At 48.3% G+C, this 22,298-nt stretch overlaps 1 protein-coding gene across 1 annotated transcript in view; it reads right to left on the reverse strand.

The window, feature by feature from the left end:
• The window catches only part of LOC126506672 (mitochondrial import inner membrane translocase subunit Tim8 A-like), a 68,012-nt gene extending 50,448 nt beyond the window's left edge, over positions 1-17,564 (reverse strand). The window contains exon 1 of the mRNA XM_050150408.1: positions 17,117-17,564. Within this exon, the coding sequence (XP_050006365.1) occupies positions 17,133-17,426 (294 nt within the window). The 5' untranslated portion in view covers positions 17,427-17,564 and the 3' untranslated portion in view covers positions 17,117-17,132. The remainder of the gene's footprint in view (positions 1-17,116) is intronic.
• Between the last annotated feature and the right edge of the window lie 4,734 nt (positions 17,565-22,298).

Here is a 22,298-nt window from a genome sequence, read left to right on the forward strand (position 1 = left end):
AGGAGACTGAAGTACAATAACACAATGACGTCACTGTACACCTTGAGTTATGTGCCCATCAATGCAACACAACATGACCAGGAGACTGAAGTACAATAACACAATGATGTCACTGTACACCTTGAGTTATGTGCCCATCAATGCAGCACAGTGACCAGGAGACTGAGGTACAATAACACAATGACGTCACTGCAGCAGATGACATGCTGTACTCTGAAGAGCCAAGGAAAGAGCTGACAATCTACTGTGAGAGTCAGTGATGGCTGGACACAAGGTTAATAAATAAAGTCATTAGGACCATGCTAAGGTTGGACGGCATATGAAATGTCTCCACAGGCTCCTATGCTAAAGATCTGGTTTCCAGCTGGGAACAGAAAATTCAGGAGGTGGAGCGCAGCTGAAGGAAGGACAGTGGAGTGTGACTCTAAAGATAATCCTGTCCCTGGCTCTGCTTCTGCTTAACCTTCCCTCTCTGGTGACAAAGTTCTCTCTTGTAGAGGACTGTTTGTTCATTCCTGGCTTCTCAGCCCCAAAATAATCGCACAGAAACTATATTATTTGCAATACTGAAACGGCGGCTTAGATTAATGTAGACAATTGTGTAGGTATTTGCACAACTTTAATGAAAACAAGACTCACGAAACCAAGGTTCCAGCGAAGTACCAGAAGCAGGAAGGAAAGTGCGGCTTCTGCGCACCCAATTTATCAGTAAACATTCGCCCGAGGCGAGCCCGCCCCCAATGGGCGGGCTTATCCCTACATCTCCCCCTTTTTGTCTAAATAAGACAGAACTAAACCAAATACAACTATAAACAATAATAACAAATAATAGATATAACAAACAATATTGAGAACAAAAGTTTTACCAGACATTCTATCTCAAGGAGTCTAAATAGTGTAGAGAGTAATTACAATTATATAATCTTCAACTCCGTCAAAGATCTGAGAAGGGAATAAATATTACTTAACAAATGAGAGATATCCAAAATGTGCCATAAATGACAGAGACAACAGATTACCTGGGCAATCACCCAAATTCTCGTTCGATAGAAGCGGCAGGGCTGCATCCCCGGCACCTGGCTGCCCACATGGCTAGCTTATGCCCGAAATAATTATACGGAAACTGTATTTTTTAAACACTGCCTGGCCCTTTATCTGTAGCCTCTTATTGGCTAGCTCTTACATATTAATCTAACCCATTTCTAATAATCTGTGTAGCCCACGAGGTGGCTTACCAGAGAAGATCTTAACCTGCGTCTGTCTGGAGTGGGAGGATCATGGCGACTCCTTGACTCAGCTTCTTTCTCCCAGCATCCTGTTCTGTTTACTCCACCCACCTAAGGGTGGGCCTATCAAATGGGCCTAGGTAGTTTCTTTATTAATAAGAAATCACTCCCATATCACAATACTGTTTGGCCAAAAGCTTAAGCGTATTTCTGGCTAACTCTTAAACTAGCCCATCTCCATTAATCTGTATATCACCACGTGGCTGTGGCTTACCAGGTAACATTCCATCCCCAGCATCTGTCTCTGGTGGAGCTACATGGCTTCTCTTGACTCTACCTTCTTTCTCCCAGCATTCAGTTTAGTCTTCCCTGCCTAGCTTTACTCTACCCTATCACAGGCCAGGGCAGATTTCTTTATTAACCAATGGTATTCATAGCATACAGAGGGGAATCCCACATCAGTTCTCTGTTCATGTCACTCACCTGTGATGACTGATTAACATTCATCAGTAACATGAGCCTCAAGAAAATAGTGCTCACTGGAAACAGCCAGACTCCAAAGGCTCCAAAGTATATGTTTCAGTGCATAAGAAATGTGCAGAAAAGGCAAGTGTGTGGTGCATTAGCAGATGGAGAGGCTACGGCTGGGATGGAACTGAGCGACTGCAGAGTCTTTTGAGGACGGGAAGATGCGACAACTCTGCACTTGCTAAAAAGTACCGAATCACGTGTGAAAAGTGCACTGGTGTGCACACTATCCCTCAATTCCACGTAATGGCAGAGTAGAATTGGGCCCACTTTCAAACAGATACTCTGAGAAGATTGGATAAAGGACAGCTTATGTGCCTCAAGTGAAGGAAGGATGCCGTCTACGGTGCCAAACAGCCTGCCCTGCAGCTGCTGGTCCTCGCCTGGGCTCCCTTGGCACTAACACCTGAACAGATGCTCTTATCGCTCAGATCAAAACTCTCTCCTGGGGCATCTCATTTCCCTCAGGACTGCAGTTCTATCAGTGATGTGCTTTGACAGTTGTGAGATGTGCTCTCCAGAGCACTAAAAGGAAGCTGACACCCATTGAAAGCCTACAAGTCGTGGAGGGGTATAAGGCCAGAGGCAATCCTCGTTTCTAGCATCTTCCTTCTTCCTCTCCAATCCCTTCCTGCCTTCCCCAGCCCCTGCTGACTCGGGTTGTGGGTACTATCTCCCAGGTAAGCCTTGTTCTAGGGCGGGTGACAGCAGTGGGCAGGCTCACTCAATCCGGACTGTCCCTAGAGTTCTCAGAGCACTGGGAGAGAGAGGTAACAAACCAATCATCTCACAGCAGGTGTCTGAAGGAAGAGAGCCTGATGTGGCAGTCTACCTACAGCGGGGATCCCTGGAGCCTTCTCAGCCATGGTCAGGTGAGGAACAGAGATGCTGCGGCAGGGGTGGACTGGAGGGGTGTGAAAGGTAGGCACTGTTAGCTGGGGGACAAGTCGAGAGAGAGGGGTTAAGGGGAAAGGGGGTGTATGGTCCCTCTCCCAACAATCTCCTGGTTGTTTCTCTTTCTACTAAAGTTGGTACCCGAGAAACTTGCAGTGTAAGTGAACTCAAGCAAAGCGAGATATGGGGACCTGGACCCCTTCCACCTTGTTGCCACACATTCTCTGACCAAAATGAGACTTTGTCTCACCTGTGGCAGGGAGGAGGCCGCGGTGGTATGGTGTAGTTTATGCCTTTGGAAGCCTCGGGAAGGCACTGCTGGCTGTCACAGGGCTCCTAAAGCTAGATCCGGGTCTCCAAGAATCCCCTGCCTCCCTGAGCCGTTGGGGCACCTTGTAGTCAGGCTAGATAGAGCTTGAGGTTTCAGAAAGCTTCAAAGAAGGCTGGGAAAGTTTCAGGTGGATGGGTGTGGGAACCCACTTTGGCACTGCCCCTCCAAAACCCCCCCAGAACCCTAGATTTAGAGATCATCGAGTGTTCTGAGCACATTTCCTCCCCCTCTAGGCCGCCCCTCCTCCGTGGCTCCTTCTATTTTAGTTCTTCCTCTCCTGAGCTGTACACATGAAAAGTACTACTGAAACACACACACTCCCTCTCTCTCTCACACGTACACACAAAAAAGAGTTCTGAAAAATGTCAAACCACAGGTCCTTTCCCCAGCTCCTTTTTAAGTTTCTAGGTTTATACTATTCCTGGCTGACCCCAAAGCAGACAGGGTCAAATGGGGCACCCTTGGGTGAGCAAGGCAGAGATTTAGAAGAGTGTTCCAAGTCTAGTTTCTTCTAGTTCTGCTGAACTCGGAGGCAGAAGAGTATCTTCTTTATCATCAGCAAAACATGGGCCAGGAAGACAAACCAGTCGTTGGGAGTGTGACGAGTCCAGCAGTCGAGAAACAGAGCCTGGAGCCCAGTGCGAGGCCCAGGTCAAGCTCGCTCTCTGGAAGAACCCGAGCCTGAGTCCTCTGAGAGGCCCTGATGCTGAGAATGGGCTTTCTTTCCCTGTCTGTGTCGCTGTCTATTCGGTTTGTCGAAAATCCATGAATATGACAATAAAATGATCCCAAACCTACTACAACTGCTAAAGGGAGCCATGACAGATGGCAGCCTGCCCCTTAGCTCGTAATCTCCCCGTTTCCACCCCAAGTGCAGGGATTACAGGTGAGAGGCACCATACCTGGCTTAAAATTCTTCTGAATGTGGTCTACAAAAGTGTTCTCAAACACAGTGTAACTAGATGAATGATAAATTTTATAGTGCATATACTGTCACAATTTTAAAAATTAAACTTACTGTGGGTTTCAAAGCAAAGTTTGAATAAATTACACATATTTATATTCTCCCCCTTCTTTTGAGACAGGTTGTCATCTTCATATGTATTCCACGCTGCTTCCTGAGATTACAGGTTGGGCTACCACATCAGCCTCTCAGTTATTGTTACTTTTTAATTATCACTATTGCCAGGGATAGTAGCTCATTCAACATGAGTTGGCTTAGGCTATATATTAAGTTCCAGGCCAGCCTGGGGTTCCGAGTGAGATCCTAACTGAAGTGAGAAGAACTAAGCACGCTATCACCATTATCTTATCACAACTGTGGGGGCACTCCATGCCGATGCCAGGACTCTGCAAATGCTACACGAACACTCTAACCCTGAGCTGCATCTTTACTGTCATTTATTAAACTATCTATGTGTCTGTGTCTGTGCACAAAAACCCAAGTGTCTTCTGAGGCCAGAAGGTGTTCGATTCCCTGAAGCTGGAGCTACAGATGGGTGTGAGCTGCCCAGCATGGGTGCTGGAAACTGAACTCAGGTCCTATACAAGAGCAGCGAGGGCTTAACTGCTGAGCCATCTCTCGGGCTCTCAGTTATTTCTGAAAACAGTCTTACTGTACAACCACAGGGAAGGGCCCTGCTGGAAGAACACTGATCAATTATAAACGCCATTTTCAGGATTGCCCATTTGTGACAGTCTTACCATATAGCTGCCCTGCACCGAACTTACTACTCCCAAATCCGCCTACAGAGAGTTATCCATCATACCCCACTTTCTCTTCTTATTTGTGAGTTTCAAAAAACTTTCTTAGTATTGTTGTTTTGTTTGTTTTTTGAGATAATGTCTCTCTACATAGTGTTTGCTGTCCTAGAACTCACTCTGCAGACCAAACTGGCTTCAAACTCATAGAGATATGCTTGTCTCTGCCTCCCAAGTGCTGGGATGAAAGGTGTGTGTCATTGTGCATACTGGGATTAAATGTGTGTGTCATTGTGACTACTGGGATTAAAGGTGTGTGTCATTGTGGCTACTGGGATTAAAGATGTGTGTTACCATAACCTGGCCTGTAAGGCTGACTGTTTTACTCTCAAATCTTCAGACAGTCTTTATTTATTATAATATTTATTATAATATAGTTGAAATGCCACTACAACTCCAAATATGGCATCTTGGCAGCTGAGAAAGGCCCTTCCCTTCTCCTTTCTGTAAGAGAGAATTCTCTTACTCTGTTGGCCTGAAAAATAGGTCATAAACCTTCATTCCACCCTACCCCCCCACCCCACCCCCCGCGCCCGAGGCCAAGAGAGGGTCTAGAGTCCAGATAGAATCATATCCCTGCCTTTTGCTCAACTGTACTTGACAACTGTCTATAGTACCTCAAAACAAAGACCATAATATCATCCCTGGTTGATACAAAATCAGTATGGGGGGGCTGCCTACGCTACCGTTTAGAATGGCCCCATTCATATAGCTAAGCTACAGAATCTACTTAGCTGCCCATCAGTGAGCAAAGAGATAAGACAAGTGTGGTATATACATGCAGTGGAGTTTTGTTCACCCATAAAGAAGAAAGTCATGCAGAGAAATGGATAAAACAGATCACCATGTTATATGTAATTAAACAAATTTAGAAAGACAAATGCCACATGTCACACATTTTTTCGTGTTTGCATAATCTTAAACTTTAAAAAGACATAAAAGCATAAGGGGAATAATTTGGGAAGAAAGCAGGTTAATATGAGTAAAGAACATTTTACTTACACACACACACAATCGTCATAATGGAACCATTTTTTATTTTGTACAATGAATATACACTGCTTTTTTCTTTGGGACAGAGTCTCTAGCTCAGGCTGGCCTCAAACTTCCTCTGTAGCCAAGGATGGCTTAAATTTCTTATCCTTCTGCCTCTGTCTACCAAATGCTGAGACCAAGCCAAGTTCATGTACTACTGAGGATGGGACCCAGGGCTAGGCACACACATCTGTCTAATAAAGGACCAAGGGCAAGGGAAGCTGAATGTGATCTTCCTGCCTTCTCAAACGCTAGTATGACACACCTTGGGACAGTGTGTCCCGGAGGCTGTCATACTTCTCTGAGGTTGAACCCCTGTGACAGGAAAGCTGTAAAACAAAAACGAACCCATGTTCACTTCAAACACCCACTGGTTCCGGGTGCTGGAGCCAGGCACCATGTGGTCTGGGGCTTGCTGCTTCCTTGCCCCAAAGCTTGGGCCTATGAGCAAGCCTGTCCCATGGGTGCATCTAGCACCGGCTCCACCCTTTATGTGTGCAGAGCAGGTCAGGGAGTCGGACAGAGTCGGGGACTGAGTCGAGCCCAGGGATCTCCCCACATCTTGCTTTTCTGACTAAATTTCTCAGCGGGGCATTTTCCTGTGAAATGTCCCCCAGCTGTCATCTTCATCTGAACTTCTCAGACGGCATCTCCCCTTGCTTTTCGGCTAACGTGGCGAGCACACAGGTCAGGTCTATAGCCTGAATCAAAGGCGGGTTTTTCTCGTGGCTCTTGCCCTGTTTGGTAACTTGAACACAAATAGAACTTTTCAAAATTACTGACTAACAGAGAAGGAGAAGTAACAACAGGACAAAACTGCCACTTTCTCTTGAGTACAAGGAAGAAAAACCAACAGGCAGAGAGACCCAGTCCCTTGGGGGGGGGTGGGGGGGGGATGTGGCTGGGTTGTCAGTGCTGCTGGGCAAAGCTTACCCGGGAATTTAAATTTCATGTTAGGGCTTTATAGTTAGCGCATTTAAAAAATTCTTTTTATTAGTTAAGAGCACTGGCTGCTCTTCCAGAGGACCAAAGTTCAATTCCCAGCACCCACAAAGCAGTTCACATCTGTCTGTTAACTCCAGTTTTAGGGTTTCTGACACCCTTACACAAACATACATGCAGGCAAAACACCAATGAACATAGAATAAAAATAAATTACTTTAAAAAATTTAATCTATCCTGGACTCAGACTCACTCTGTAATTCAGGTTGGCTTTAAACTCTTAGCAATCCTCGTGTCCTAGCTTCTCCATAACATAATAGGAGTATACCACGCCTGGCTTTTCTTTTTCTACTCCTTCTCCTATTATTACATTATTACTATTATTATTATTATTATTAATTATCACTACTACTACTACTACAACTACATAAACAGTGCTGTCAGGAGCAAGCCATCTGGTCCCTTGACTGGCAACTATCAGACCCTTCCCAGACAAGGAGAGGAAGCAGAAATTGGGACCACTGCTGCTGTCCCCGATAGGGTGTGAGGAAACTCCGTGAGGCGATCGGGGACTTACTGGCCATCGCGGCTTCAGCTATGTATGCTCTGTCTGTGAGAGTGTCAACTAAACAGCTGAGTCGACACTGTTTCTGAGTTGTCACGCTAATAAAAGACAACTTTACGAGGGCAGACTATCCAGCTGCAGGAAGCATCACAGCTGTAGGTGCTTCAGGTGACATGCCCATTACACCTGCTCCATTGCCAGCCGCTACACAGTCAATGATTGGCTGTGTAAGCGGTGCTCCTGCTGCAGTTTCTAGTCCTGGGCATGACACTGCACAGGAAGCCCTGGTAACGTCTTTGCTGGGTGATACAGCATTATCACAGGGACAGTGGCCTTGAGCTCTGAGCTGAGAAGCAGATGACACTCTGTGGCTTCTAGCCCCAGTCCGGCGGACTCAGAAAGCAGTCAGGAGCAGGGACGACCAGTGAGGAGGTGAGAGGCAGAGGAAAGCTGACAGGAGTTAGACTCTGAGGAACTGAGATGGAAGGAGACAAGAGACCGCAGAAGAGACAGGGAGAGGCTGGTGAGACGATTCTGTGGGTAACGGTGCTTGCTGCCAATCCCCAAAACCTAACTGCAATCCCCAGAACCCTGAAGTTTATATCTCCACACACGCACCATGGCGCTCCCCAACACCCAATAAACATGCGCGTGCATGCACACACGCATGCACACAATTTAATTACATTGTAAGAAAGGGATCAATGCATGATTCCAGAAGGCTCCGTGTTATCATCTCTGGCTACCAGGGGGTGATCGGAGGTCAAGGAACAGCCATTTGACATCAGCGCTTGGAAGGGGGCACGCAGTGAAAGCCCAGCATGACAAGCTTCCTGCGTGGAAGACCTAGAATCAAGTCCCCAGCTTTGAAAGGTTAGGGTCATGAAGTCCTTCATTCTCCAGCCTTAGAACTGTCTCTGGCTTTAAAGGCCCCGGGCACACAGCCTCTCAAGGTTCAAAGCAAATAGTCTCTGGTTCTGAGGGCCTAGATAGAAGTCACTGGCTCTGAGAGCCTAGAGCCTCAGTCCCTGGTTGTGAGGATAGAGTGCGTGCCTCCGCTTTGAAGGCCCGGCTCACAGGCACCCAAAGGCTCCGGGCCACCAGGAGTAAGGAAGCCCAGCTTTGCCTACTCTCCATTTCCCTTCCAAGCATTAGTGACAAAGGTAGAGCTGGTTCAGTTCTCATTGTGGGTAGGAACGGGGGGGGGGGGCGGGGGGGCGGGGGTGCCCGGGTCGTGTTTTCTTTAATAGCATTTGCTGTAGAGTCCTGTAGAGCCCCAAGGCTGGTCTGGGTCTCAGGAATGCCAGCAGCAACCTGGCTGACTACAGGAGACTCTGTGCCTCTGGACTCCAGCTTCACCATCTGAAACACACGGGCCTTAGACAGCAGTCTCCAGACTGCAACTCTTTCTGGTGACTCTTTGCAGGGGCTGGGGGACGGCTTTACACCCCCAGCTGCCACTCTCAGGTCTCTGTGGCCTGAAGGTACCCAGTTTCCACTTAACCTCCTGGCTCAGAACTACAACCTATTTCTCTTCAGCGGCGTACCTGACAGCAGATGCAGAGCAGGTGCCCAGGAGACAGGGCAGAGGCAGGTCTGGAGTAGTACCAAGAGCGGTCACTTAGTGTGCACCAATATGAAGGCAGATCGTGGGAGGGTAGAAAGGGCGGCCAAGGGAGACTGTTCATGCAAGGCTGTCTTGCTCGAAGAGAAGGCACGCAGAGTTAAGCAGGACACACAGAAGGAAAGGCAGGAATCTAGAGCCAGCACAGCAACAGCAGCATGGTCTCACTCATCACCGAAGGGTGGCTCTGGCCTGGCTGCCCTCGGCTCAGCCGTCATCGCCCAGATAAACGCTTTTCTGCTCCTCTGCTCGTTTTCTCATGGCTCATGCTTAGTCTCTCCAGCGCGCCAGCATCCATACTGCACGTGTGTAACAAGCCCTGTAACTGCACCATCCCCTATCCAGGAGCTCTGGCACTCAGCTTCCCGGCTGCGTTTGAGGTGGTCAGCAAGCCCCTGACTATAAGCCTTTTCTACCTGTGGGTCCAGGAGTTGGGAAATCTCGGCTGCTCTACTCACTTGCCCCATCAGACAGATATCCCCTGAACCGCTATCAGGCAGACACTGGGATTATCAAGGGACAAAAGACATAACTTAGACTACAGGCTCTCAGTACGAATAAGAGGAAATAAGAAGGTCAGCGGCCTTCTGAGGCTAAGCTCTCCCACAGCCCACACATACTGCCTGTCCCTCTATTATAAGGTCACGAGATATCATCAGATCTTGGAAACAAAATGGTATCACATCCATAGGACCGCATCTGGGGACCAGGGACCTTAATTAAAGCCATCAAGTATACCAGTCACCTACACCCACAGAAAGGACTTTAGGCAAGTAATCAATGAAACAGCAGCAGAAGAGGGAGCTAAGACAAGGATCTTCTGGGTGTTCACTAACCAAAACCTGGAGGCCAAAGCCAGAGACTAACATTAAAAGGACAGCCCCTCCACTGTCAGTCTAGGACCAGGGCAGTAGAGGAGCTGGGATTTCTCAAATCAAAGGGCCATACAAGTATGGCTCTCTTCATCAGAGAGGCCATGGAGACTTCGGGGGTTGGACTTTAACCAGTAGACATTCTGCGAAGAGGAAGGTCACTGGAGAGAAAGTGGTCTCATTGCTTTCACGAGAGGCCACACAGTCAACAATGTACCACAAGATGCACAGTGGCAGGGAGAGCTAACGGGGCCGAGGGGTCTCCCCAGTAACTCACACGGAGCCTCAGCTCTCCTCAAGAGAAAAAAGAAAGACGCTAACTCTGGAGCCACCTACATGTCCTTACACACCCAAAGGAAACCAGCCAAGACTGCAATGACGGTGACAATATAAAGGGAAAGGGAGGGGCTGGAGCTAGGGACCCTACAGGCTGTGTTGGCTCCAGTGCCCCAGGGGACAGGGCTCAGGACGCACATCTCTGGCCACATCTTGTCCTTGACCCGGTTCACAGCAGAGGCGGACCACCAAAGCTCCCAAAGACCCGCAAGCGCCATCATCCAGGTGACCAGCTCCAGCCCTCTGTAAAGAGCCTTACCAGGTCCTCTAAGCACCCGGTGGCTGTCAAGCTACCGGGAGTTAGTGGCCTTTCGTTTCATTTGCCCAGAATTAACCTATTTTGCAGTCAGTGCTGAAGGTGGGGTGTAAAGGCTGTGAACCAATCACAGGCTAGCAACTTCTCTTCAAAAGAACCCCAAAAGATAAACTTCAGACGCTTTGGGGATTCCTGACAGCAGGTGTCCTCACAGAGCCTGGCCAGGCAACTCCTTGCTCGATTGCCATGGAAACCCTTTTAGGAGACTCTTCCACCAGGAATGGTTTGCCTGGCTCTGAGTAAACAAACGGAAGCCCAGCTTCTCTCTACTCAGCCCTACCTCATTCTCCGTTCCTACCCAGGCTTCTGGAGCAGTCTCTCAACTGACAGGGTATGAGGCCTCCTCCTCCTCTCTCAGATCTCTCCTGCCCGACACAGATCCAACCCTATTAATTCTTCTTCCCCTCCTGTTGCTGCAACTTCCCCCTTCCAGAACAACGACAGGGCACTCCACATCTGCTGGCAGTGAGCTCCACTTCCAGCTCCAGCCCTACCAGAATGCTGCCTTCTGCCCTCCCCCAGACGACAGGAGCAGGAGAGAGAGGAACTCTGCCCTCCCTCCTGAGGGCCGCAGTGACAGTCAGTGCCTTTAACATAAGTGCGACTTCTCAGGAAAGGAAATGCTGGGGGAGGCAGGAAGTTAGGGTACTCAGTGTGTGCAGAGGGGTCGGCATATTTTCAAAGGCTATCCTTGCAGCAAAGATCAACAAAATGCAAAGCGGACAGATAAAACGGCATTAGCCTTTCACTGCATAGTGGGGAATCCCCAAACACCTCCTAGCTCCAGAAGTAAAATATAAACCAGCGGCAACAAAATATGGCTGTGCAGCTTCTCCTCGGGCCAGAAAGGCAGAGAAAGTAAACCAACAAGAGTAAAGCCCAGTTTGCTATCTCCCATCTGAAACAGATACCCTAATAAATACTCAGGCCACCCATCTGCCTGCCACCTGCTATCCTACCAGGCACAAATCACTGCTAAATCATCTACCCAACAAGGCACTACACCCACAAGGACAAGGCAGGGCTTCTCCACGTGTGCTTGCCTTCCAGGTATCTGCTCCCCAGCACTGTTAGCTCCACTAAGCACACACGTGTGAGGGCCTGGGAAGGAAGAGACTGTTTTCTACAGGGAGACCCAGTTTCCATTCCCAGAGCCCTATGTCACCCTGATTCCATCTTAACTTTCAAAAAAAAAAGCCACAACAAGCAAAGGCCTGGGCAGCCGGTTCTCCCAGTCTGCCCACCTGGACTCTTGCAGAGGTACTTTATATTCCTGCCTCATCCTGTCAAAGCTCACTTAACCTCTCCTCTGGTCTCCACTCCATCCTGGAGCTCAGGAGACATCCCTGACTTTAGCTGTCTCAGCCAAGGACCACCACAGATCTAGAGTTCTAGAATGCTCCTCCTCGGGCTCTAAAATTCCTTTTAAGAGGCTTTCTCTTTGCCTGCGTGCGTGTGCGTGTGTGTGTGTCTCACTGTGTGAGTGTTGGGGGCGGGGTTACACAAGTAAGCACATGTGTGGAAGCCAGGATTCAACCTCAGGTGTCATTCCTCAGGTCCACCTTTTGTTCTGCTTGGGTTTAGTTTTCCTGAGTCTCTCACTGGCCTGACTCTCACCAGTTAGGCCAGGCTGTCTGGCTTCAAGTCCCAAGGATAAGTACATGACACCATGTACAATATCTTTTCTTTCATTCCTTCCTACCTTTTTTGGTTTTTCAAGACAGGGTTTCTCTGTGTAACAGTTCTGAAACTCACTCTGTAGACCAGGCTGGCCTCAAACTCACAGAGATCCGCCTGCCTCTGCCTCCCGAGTGCTGGGATTGAAGGTGTGAGCCATTCGCCCTGCCAGTATTTGTTTCTTAAAACGTAAGCTCTGGGACGTGAACTCAGGGTGTCTTACTTACCAGCTAGTCACCCCCGGCCCTGATATTCTAAAATGACTGAAACCTGCAGTAAGTTAAAATAAGAAGGACTGGAGAGATGGCTCTGTGGTTAAAAGCACATATTGTTTTTGCAGAGGACTTGATTTCAGTTTTGAGCATCCATGTAGAGAAGTTCCTGCAACTCCAGCTGCAGGGGATCTGGTGACCCCTTCTGGCCTTCTCAGGCACCTGCACTCACATGCACACACGTTCACACACAGATACATACATACCTATCATTAAAAATAAATCTCAAAAAAAAGGAAAGTTAAGCAAAAAAGTTTTCACATGTGTAAAAATGCTGCAATTGTGTGGATGAGCAATGTTCCCCGTAGGCTCAGATACTGAATACTTGGTCCCCAGTTGGTGGCACTATTAGCAGAGGAAACAGAACTTGTAGAAGGTGGAGGCCTGCTGAGGAAGCTTTAGAGCTTATAGCCTTGCCCCACTTCCAGCTCGCTCACTGTCTCTCTCTCTCTCTCTCTCTCTCTCTGCTTCATGTTTACAGTTGAAATGTGCTCACTTGGCTTCCTGCTCTAGCCTCCCCTGCCATTACAGGTCCCTATCTGGACCAGTCTGTCACAGCAACAGAAAAGTAACTCATACAGATGCCTTCCAAAGGTGGCCAAGCAGGCACAGAAAATGCTCTGTGCCTTGTTTGTTACAGGGCTGTGCTCTGGAGCCAGTAAGGTAATACAGTAACCTGCACGAGAAGGATGATGTCCCCCAGCTCGACTAAGCTCCATGACATTCTGACTTTGTACCTTCCTATTCTCAAAGTCTTTACAAAACAAAACGGAAAGCCATTTCTACTCTAATGGTGAACCCTCTCTGCAGACTCACGATCCACGGAAAGGCCTTAAATCTACACAAGTCTCCCCCTTGGCCATTTTATCTGGCCTGGGCCTTTGTATAGTCTCTTCTTTTCCAAGCGAATAGGGATATTTAGAGTTAAGTTCTGTTTACTTAAGATGTACATTTTGTACCTTATTTCAACAAAAAGTCTTACCTTTACAACACAAATTTAGGATTGCTTGGCTATATAGATCACCTGGGACGATAAAAATGTAATAAAAAGACGTAAGATCACTTATAAGTCAGCAAGTGAAAAACCCAAGATGAAAGCTGTAGGATTGTGTTTTCATCTGTATTTTAGTGTATGAATGTGCATAAATGTGCATCTTAGGTCTACATGTAAACTTCTATATATACTTGTATTTGCAGGTTATGTACTTGTTACCTCGTTGATATGGGAAAAAACAACGTGTGTGTGTGTGTGTGTGTGTGTGTGTGTATCACAAAACATATGTGGAGGTCAGAGGACAACTTGCAAAATCTGCCATTTTAGGTACAGGACTAAATTCAGGTTGTTAAGCTTGCCAAGAAACAAATTTAGTCCCTGAGCCATCTTGCCAGCCCCCAAATCTTTCTTAAATTTTGATAAGATGAAAATGTAATGTCCAGGTTTATATGGCTTATAAAGCTTTAAGTTCATGTTATGATAAATTCAATGCCACGTATGGTGTACCTGCCTATAATCCCTGCACGTGGAAGGTGGAGGAACAGGACAAGGAGTTCAGGGCTAATGAGGTCATCTTGACCGTATAAGATTCTCTCTGTCTCTACCTACACACACACACACACACGCACACACACACACACACACTGATTGTAGGAACAAAAAGTAGAGAACAAAACTCAAAGTGCCAGGAATGTCGCCTCTTGAGAAATATATCTTATAACAAAACCACTTGCTAGTGTTCTAAGAGGCTAGGCTGTCAAGCATAAGAAAAGCAAAATTGAATTTAAAAAATGGCCTCTAGGCAAATACGGCCTAACAGTCCGTCCTTCTAGACCTGGCCTCTCAGATACTCTACTCTGACTGAAAGGGCCTTTCTGTCACTGCCTGCCACTCACCAGCACAGGACCAGACCCGAGCAACCGAAGCAATCTCACCCTGGCAACAAGTGACCAAGACTGAAACACAGGATGGGTGATCAGCAATGCCTTCCAAGAAAATCGTTCAGAGACAAGGGATGAAGTTGTCAAAGAAGACAACGACACACAGGAAGGAAGAAGGGAGGGAGAGAGGAGGGAGGGAAAAAATGGAGTCAGTTGTGCCAGCCCTTCCAAAAGTAAGCAAAGCTGAGAGATTACAACCAGGCTCTTTTCCATTAAATATTTATTTTATTGTATTTTATTTTATGTGTATAGTTCTTTAACCTTTATTTCTATTTTATGAGTATGGGTGTTTTACCTGCATGTTCGCCATGTGTATGTAGTGGTCATGGATACCAGAAGGAGGTGTGCTGGATCCCCTGAGACTGTAGTTACAGTAGTTGTGAGCCACCATGTGGGTGTTAGGAATTTAACCTCGTCCTCTGGAAGAACGACCAGTGCTCTTAATCACTGAGCCATCTGTCTAGCCCCTTATGAGGATGAAACTGTACCATGGGTGTGTAGAAGGTCCTCGGGGGTGAAGAGAGGGTGTTGGGTCCCAGGGAACTGGAGTTATAAACTGTTGAGAGCCACTAGACAGGTAATGGTTCTCAGTAGAAGGAAAAAGCAACAAGCTACATCTCCAGTTCCCAAGGTGACCTCACTAACTGGATCCCTTCGGACTTCGACTTTTACTGTACTTTGCTTATTTCTTCCAGGCACAGACATATTTCAGGACTTTCTCATGAGTTCTGTGATAGATGGAAGAGCAATCCAAGCCCTCAACAATGGGGAGTGGACAAGAAAGACAGAGGGCATTCTACCAGTGTAACAGGATCAAAAGAACCCCACTCAGACCGAGGAGAACCCAATACCCTGACAGCACCTCTCCCAGGGAGGGCCTCTCGTGGCTTCTCTCCCAGCCAACCCTTCACATGTGTATCCCTCCCCTTCCCAGTTCTGCAGAAATGCTAAATAAGCCAGCCTCTGTTTACCAATTCCTATCTGGAGGAGGGGGTGACAACAGGACACCCCAGACTCAGGAGCAGCCCGGTAAACAAAGAAGAGTTCTGTGCTCTTTTACTCGGTCCTGATTGCGGAAGAGTCTTCTCCATCTTGAGAGAACTGAGCTTTCGTTAAAACGTAATTTAAGACTTTAAAAAGTGAACTATTATTGTTTGGGGTGCATGTATGTCACTGCACACATGTAGAGGCCAGGGGAAAATTTTGTAAGTTAGTTCTCTCTACCCACTTTTATGTGGGCTCCGGGGATCAAATGAAGGTTGCTGAGCTCATGCGATAAGCATTATCCTCTGAGCCATCTCATTGGCCTCCCTTTTAAGCTTTTTATTGTGACTTTGATTGAGTGATGTACCAAGGTAACACTTATCGATCATCTCAAATGCCTTTATCTTTTTAACAAGTATCTCCATATCAAATTCTAAAAACTCTGAGATTTCTAGACAGCACCCAAAAGTTCAAGAGACCTATATTTTAGTATGTGTTCCAAAATGGTATGAGATTCCTAGAATCAGATTGTACTGATAATGTTGATTTCGTAAGAAACCCTCAAGAAATACAGTATTTCACTTTATAGCCCACACTGGCCTCAAATTTGCAATCCACCTGCCTCAGTGCTAGGATTAAATCGTCAAGCCTGGCTCCACATCTGCCCTAATATAGTATCTAAAATGAATTCTCACAGTGTGGTCCCAAATTACGGAAAGCGGCTCCACTATCAAACTTCAGCAGCAAGGAGCCCTAGGCCTCCCATATACCTCTGCAGCTCTCCATTTATCTGTCAATCATGTCCACAAGATTACCAATTCAACACATTTCACAGGCTGGAGAGATGGCTTAGCGGTTAACAGCACTTCCTGGTATCCCAGAGGACCCCAGTTCAGTTCCCAGAACACACACTGGGTGTCTCACAACCTCCTGTAACTATAGCTAGAGGGATCTGCAGCCCTCTTCTGGCCTCCATGAGCTCTGCACTCATGTGGCTTACACCCACATTCACACACACACACACACACACACACACTTGTGAAGCCCTCTTCTGGCCTCCATGAGCTCTGCACTCATGTGGCTTAGACCCACATTCACACACACACACGTGCACACACACACGTGCACACACACACACATACACACACGCACATACGAAGCCCTCTTCTGGCCTCCATGAGATCTGCACTCATGTGGCTTAGACCCACATTCACACACACACACACACACACACACTTGTGAAGCCCTCTTCTGGCCTCCATGAGCTCTGCACTCATGGGGCTTAGACCCACATTCACACACACACACGTGCACACACACACACGTGCACACACACACACTTGTGAAGCCCTCTTCTGGCCTCCATGAGATCTGCACTCATGTGGCTCACAACACACATGCACGCACACACGTACACACATACACACACGCACATACGAAGCCCTCTTCTGGCCTCCATGAGCTCTGCACTCATGTGGCTCACATTCACACACACACACATGCACGCACAAACATAAAATAGAAATAAAAACACAACCCAGAGCTCATGGTTCCCCAGGCACGGTGGTGTACACCTTTAATCCTAGCACTCAGGAGGCAGGAGCAGGCAGATGCATGTGCCCAAGTTCCAGGCCAGCCAGGGCTACATAGAGACACCCTCGCTATAAAAGGTAAGAAATAACGACCCACAACTCAAACTCCGTGGCCCTGAAGCCCCACAAACACCAAACAATCATTCCTAATTCTTAGAAGAAGCGGGAGCGGTGCCCTGAGGGTTTCTACCACCATCCCCTCAGAGCTCTCCATTCCCCAGCCTACCTTCCTTCCGCGGAGATCAGTCCGAGAGGCTTTCCGAGAAGAACGGCCGGGCCTTCTGGATCTGCTCCAGTCGATTCAGGATGAACTGGCTCGTGTCGATGAAGCGCTCGAAGCAGTTCACCAAACAGACCTCGGCCAGGCTGTCCAGCTTGGGCCCGGGTTTGTCCATGCACTTCTCCCAGCACAGCTCAGTCATGTGATGGACCAGCGGCTGCACCCGCTCCTTCTGCGTCTCCACCTCCACGAAATGCTGCAGCTGCGGGTCTACAGCGTCCAGGCTGCACACAGGCGAAGACCAGGAGGCCTCCATGCCAGTGAGCCCAGGGACGGAAGTGCTCCTGCCAAGCCCCGCCCCCCACGTGCTGGGGGGGGGGCGAGGGACCAGAAACCGGAAGTATCGTGGGCTGCCTCAGACCCAGCAGGCTGCTCTGCCTGGCCCAGCTTCTCCTATGTTCACACTATTAGACTCCATGAAGCTTTTCAGATCTTTAGTGAACAAACAGGTGCGTCTATGCAATGCCCGTCAAAATCAGGCTGAATGACTATGAAGAAGACCACGGTTAAATCGATGGAAGACCTGTTTTTGACCCGTGGTTTATCCTAAACTCGTTGGCTTACATTCCCGAAGATAAAATTTGACTGGACTTTGAATTTTGAAGAAACAAAGAGGGCACTCTCTCTTCATCCACGAAAGCCCTACAGAGGGCACTTAATGCTGACTAGACCCAGTTCTACCAGGTCCTCATTGATGGCAATGTCTCCGCCCATTTTCAGCCATGGACCGACCATATCGTTGTCATCCTCACCTCGACTCCTCAGCTTCGGGCAGAACATAGGGTCTTTGGGAGTGAGGAGTATTCTCAGGCCTTGTTGGTTCTGTTTTTTGTGTTCCGACATGGGGGCGGAATGAAAAGACATGGCCGGGGGGATGGACACCGTGAACTTAACACACGTGTATGACTTAAGCTGCCTATACCTGGTGTCTCCTATCCATTCACCCCTGGTTTCTTCCCTGTGGAAAATGAGCACTGGACCTTCAGAACTTTAACTCTGAGAAAAGTTTGGTCAAAGATGGAAAGTAAGAAAAACTGAGAGGTCGCTAGAGGGCGGAGAGATGGTTTAGAGTTTAAGATGGTTTAAGAGGACTGAAATAGCTCCCAGACCCACATGGCCACTCACAACCGTCTGCAACTCCAGTTCCAGGAGGTTAGACACATCTTCTGAGGTCTGTGGGCACCAGGTCTTCGCAAACATACATGTGGGCAAGCACTTTTGGTTTTTTGGAAAAACATTTTTAGATTTAAAAAAAAAAAAAAACAGGAAAATGTCACAGGAATGAGGTCACAAAGTTCTTCAATCTAGAGGACATACAAGACAGGATACCCCAGCTGGACAGGTTTTTGGAGACTTTGATGCCATAATGGTAAGAAATACACTCACCCAAACCCTCTTCTTCTGTAGGCTGGGATGTGTAAGTGATGGCGGATGAAACTCTTAGGCTGCTCTCTACCTCCAGTTGCTCTATTTTCCTTCTTGTCCCTTTTACATGTAATATTTTATATTATTTTAGAAACTCTATGGATCACAGACTAGCCCTGAACTTGATAGGAAGCCTAGACTTGGACCAGATTCCCAGTCCTCCACTTCTGTCCTGTGGAGTTCTGGGGTTACAGGTGAACGCCATCACGCTGGTCAGGGATCAAGAAATCCGACTTTTTATCTTTTCCTCCGTGCGGGTGACGGAATCCAGGGCTTGCACATGCTACTCAAGCACACTGTCATGGAGCCACATGCCCAGCTCTTTCCCCCGCTTAGATGGGTGAAACGGTAAAACTGTCACCCTTTGGGTGCCATTTTGGAACACTTACTCTTGGCAATTAGAACTCATGTTTTCTCCTTGGGTGGCTTTCCTCATTTGGGCTGGAATAAACGTTTCGTTCTCTCACTTGGTGTGGCTTGCCTGGACTCTTCAGACTGATGCTCATGTGCTCATGTACCTGCACAGACACAGGTACTTAGCCGTCCCTTTCGTACATGTGAACTTGGGTGTGTACCTGGCTCATATACACAGTGGCTACTCAGTCAGTGCCTACTGCATGAATAATGAATGTGCACAGGGTGAGGGGCACGCCACGACATCCTGCCTTTCTTGGGCTTCTTAGGTGGCACCATTTAACAAGGGCATGAAGGGCATTGCTTAGTGAAGCTTGTGATCTGTGTGTCAGTCATCTCTAAAACCTGCTTCAACTCTTCCTTATGTGCAGCGGAGGGAAGGAAATTTGCAGCAAAACAGATTTTAAAAACAAACCTAAGTTATCTTCGACAGACCTGGAATTTGGGAGGCAACATTTAGGTTCCCAATTTACATATGGGAGAACTGGGTGTAATGGTCTTTGTCGGTAGGAGGCAAGTTCGGGGGTGTGCTGACATATATTCTAGGCTATGGGAAACCAGAGCGTGTGGGAGGCTACACCAAGTCACAGCACACCCTGCCGTTGCTATTCCAACCAGGCAGCAGAGCGGCTTGCTGGAGTATGGTGCTTCAGTTAGGCTTCGGAGCAAGCCTCTGAAGAAACTGAAAACAGCCACCCTTCAGTGACCACAGGCTCATAGCTGAGGCGCTACTGGTATAGTGGGAAAAAGCATTTTCTGTGAAATGGAAAGAAGGAAGGGGCTGTGGCCAGAGGGCAGCCCAGCCTCTCCCTGCTGGTGAGCAGGCAATTTAATTTGCAAGAGAGGCACACCCTGTGAACGAGTCGTGCCTATCTGGGTTGCGAATGTGTCTTCCCAGCTCCATTAAGGAGCCTTGCCCACATCCCACACCCCAGGGAGTCTGGAGCCAGGGCCAGCTCCCTCTCCTTTTCTCCCGAAAGCTGAGCATATGTGAGTCCCCAGACAGCCCTTCGTGCTTTACCTGGCCCATTGCTCCCAGTAAGAGCAGAGTAGTGGCTGCTCTTGAGTTTCCTGATGCTGATGGCTCGATTGTTACATACGTGGTCTGAATCTCAGCCTGTGGGGGGCATAGAAATGGAGCCGAAATGAAACCAGCCTCCTGGGCCGACTTTCCTCCCTGCCCCTCCCTGTCATAGCCACGTGGCATCCTGTGGTAGGGACATTGCCTGGGCTGGTCCCCGGGCTTTTCGTTTGTTTTTTAAGCAGGAGTGTAAAGGGAGGAAGCTGTAGAGTCTAGCACCATGAACAGATTCATGTTCTAAAGGGCCGGTGCAAATGGGCACTTTACCATGATTCACAGACAGGAGAGCAGCAGGCTGTCTGTTCAACAGGTCTGTGTGGCATCTCTGTGTTGCTGCCCTTGGTGATTGCAGATGCCCATCATCACCGTGGCTCTTGGTTCCACCCCTTTCTGCCACTATTGCAGTGCTCTCCTACCCGTGCCCTGCTCGGCAGACTGTGTCATTCCCAGAGTCACGTGCCATTGAGCAAAATGTATCCAGAGCGGTTCTGTGCATTGTATTCGGAGGAGACACTTCATAGGACTTCCGGGAGCCCGTTTAGTTCTTCATGCATGTGACTGTATTATTAATAATCGATTGTCCTGAAGGGAACTATACCTTATTACACCTCGATGGGTCTCAAAGGACAGGTGCTTTTTGTGGGAAGGAAATAACGAGACACTAACTTCATAGTAAGGCCTCCATGAGACGTAGTTCCTCAGAGCAGAAGGGGATCGAGGGTAGTGGGGTGGAATATTTTGTTCTATTGGGGAAAGAACCATGAGGTGAGGTGCACGCAGAGCAGGGCCGAGGAGCATCCCTTTGGCAGATCTGGGACAAGCACTTACAGCACACTCTGATGGCTGGTCTCTTTTCTGAGGTCTGTACCAACATCAAGAAGCAATGGAGCAGAAGCCCCCAGTTGAGAGTGACCCCCGTCTGAGGCATCAGGTTCCACAAGCTTGGTGGTTTAGTAGCTCCGCTGTGACTATTTAACCCGTGCCAACCTCCCTCGACCCACAGCTGTTGTGAGGGCTCCACCCACTCCTCCTTGGGTGTGACTTTTCTGTGGCTTCCAGCAGGGCAGAGCATCCCGAGCTACTGTTTCATGTCAAATACTAAGGGAAAGAAAAAGCGGAGGTCTGTCCCCGGGCTCAGTTAGTTGGAGAAACAGTGAGTTCCTGTCCAGGGCCAAACAAGCAAAGAGGGACAGGGGTTGTAAGTTCTGCAGAGGGCGGAGGCTTCAGCGGAGGGGCTGTGTGGCAAGACCTCCAGGGAGGAATAGCCTGTGGGAAGTGGGAAGGGGCACAGGACATCAGGCTGAGGAAGTAAACAGGGGCAATGAGTGAACTCTGAGGGTCCCACAGAGCTGAGGCTAGGAGGTGGCATGTCCTGAGGAGGAACCACAGGAAAAGCCAAAACGAGGGACTGCTGGAAGAGCCAGGCACTTGAGCAGCCAGTCTCAACCAGAGGAAATCAAGAAATAGAAACAAGTTATGTTTCTATTTGGTGCCAGATGCTTTGTGTGCGCTCAGCTTGCTTCCAGAAGGTGCACTGACTGTGGCTTAGACCCCCTTAGCTGAACTCAGCGTGGCTTGAGGACGAACCTGTTTAGGGAAGGTAGAGGAAGAGGAGCCACCCTCCTGCTCACAGCCAGCAAGCTCAGGGCAGACACTGTACTCAGGGGGTGCTCTGTAGACGGCTGTATTCCAAAGGGTCATCGTTTCGTTGAGGACTCAAGTCAGCCTACATACCCATGGGATCCTGATGGGGGCCAGGTGGGTCGTGGGAGAGGGAGCAAATGCATGTGTGTTTATGGGTACGTAGTGTGTGTGCAAGATCCTTAGAGCCAGAGCCAAGAGTAGAGCGATAAAGGCAGGGTCGAGGCAGGAGCTGTTCTAATAGGAGAAATGGGGCTTTGCCATAGGTTTCTTTCCGGTGTCAAGGTTACAGTTTTGCACACTAGGCAAGTGCTGTACCGCTAGGCTGTACCCACAGTCCTTGCTGTCGGTAGGGCTAGGCTGTGTTAATACTCCACAGACAAGTGGCAGCCTCTTGACAAAGGGCAGGAATGTAGAAGTAATTTACCAGAGTCTGAGCATTTACAACCAGGAGTTCTTAATTCTTCGCTCTGATAGGATTCCTGCTGAAGTGGACAGAGGTGTTCAGACATGGAGATAGAGGTGAGAAATTGGATCACATATTGAGGGTAATCGGACATCATGAGT

This window comes from Alexandromys fortis, unplaced genomic scaffold (assembly GCF_014885135.2).
Source record: "Alexandromys fortis isolate MF-2015 unplaced genomic scaffold, M_Fortis_MF-2015_v1.1 scaffold_66, whole genome shotgun sequence".
In the NCBI taxonomy this organism is placed as follows: Eukaryota; Metazoa; Chordata; class Mammalia; order Rodentia; family Cricetidae; genus Alexandromys; species Alexandromys fortis.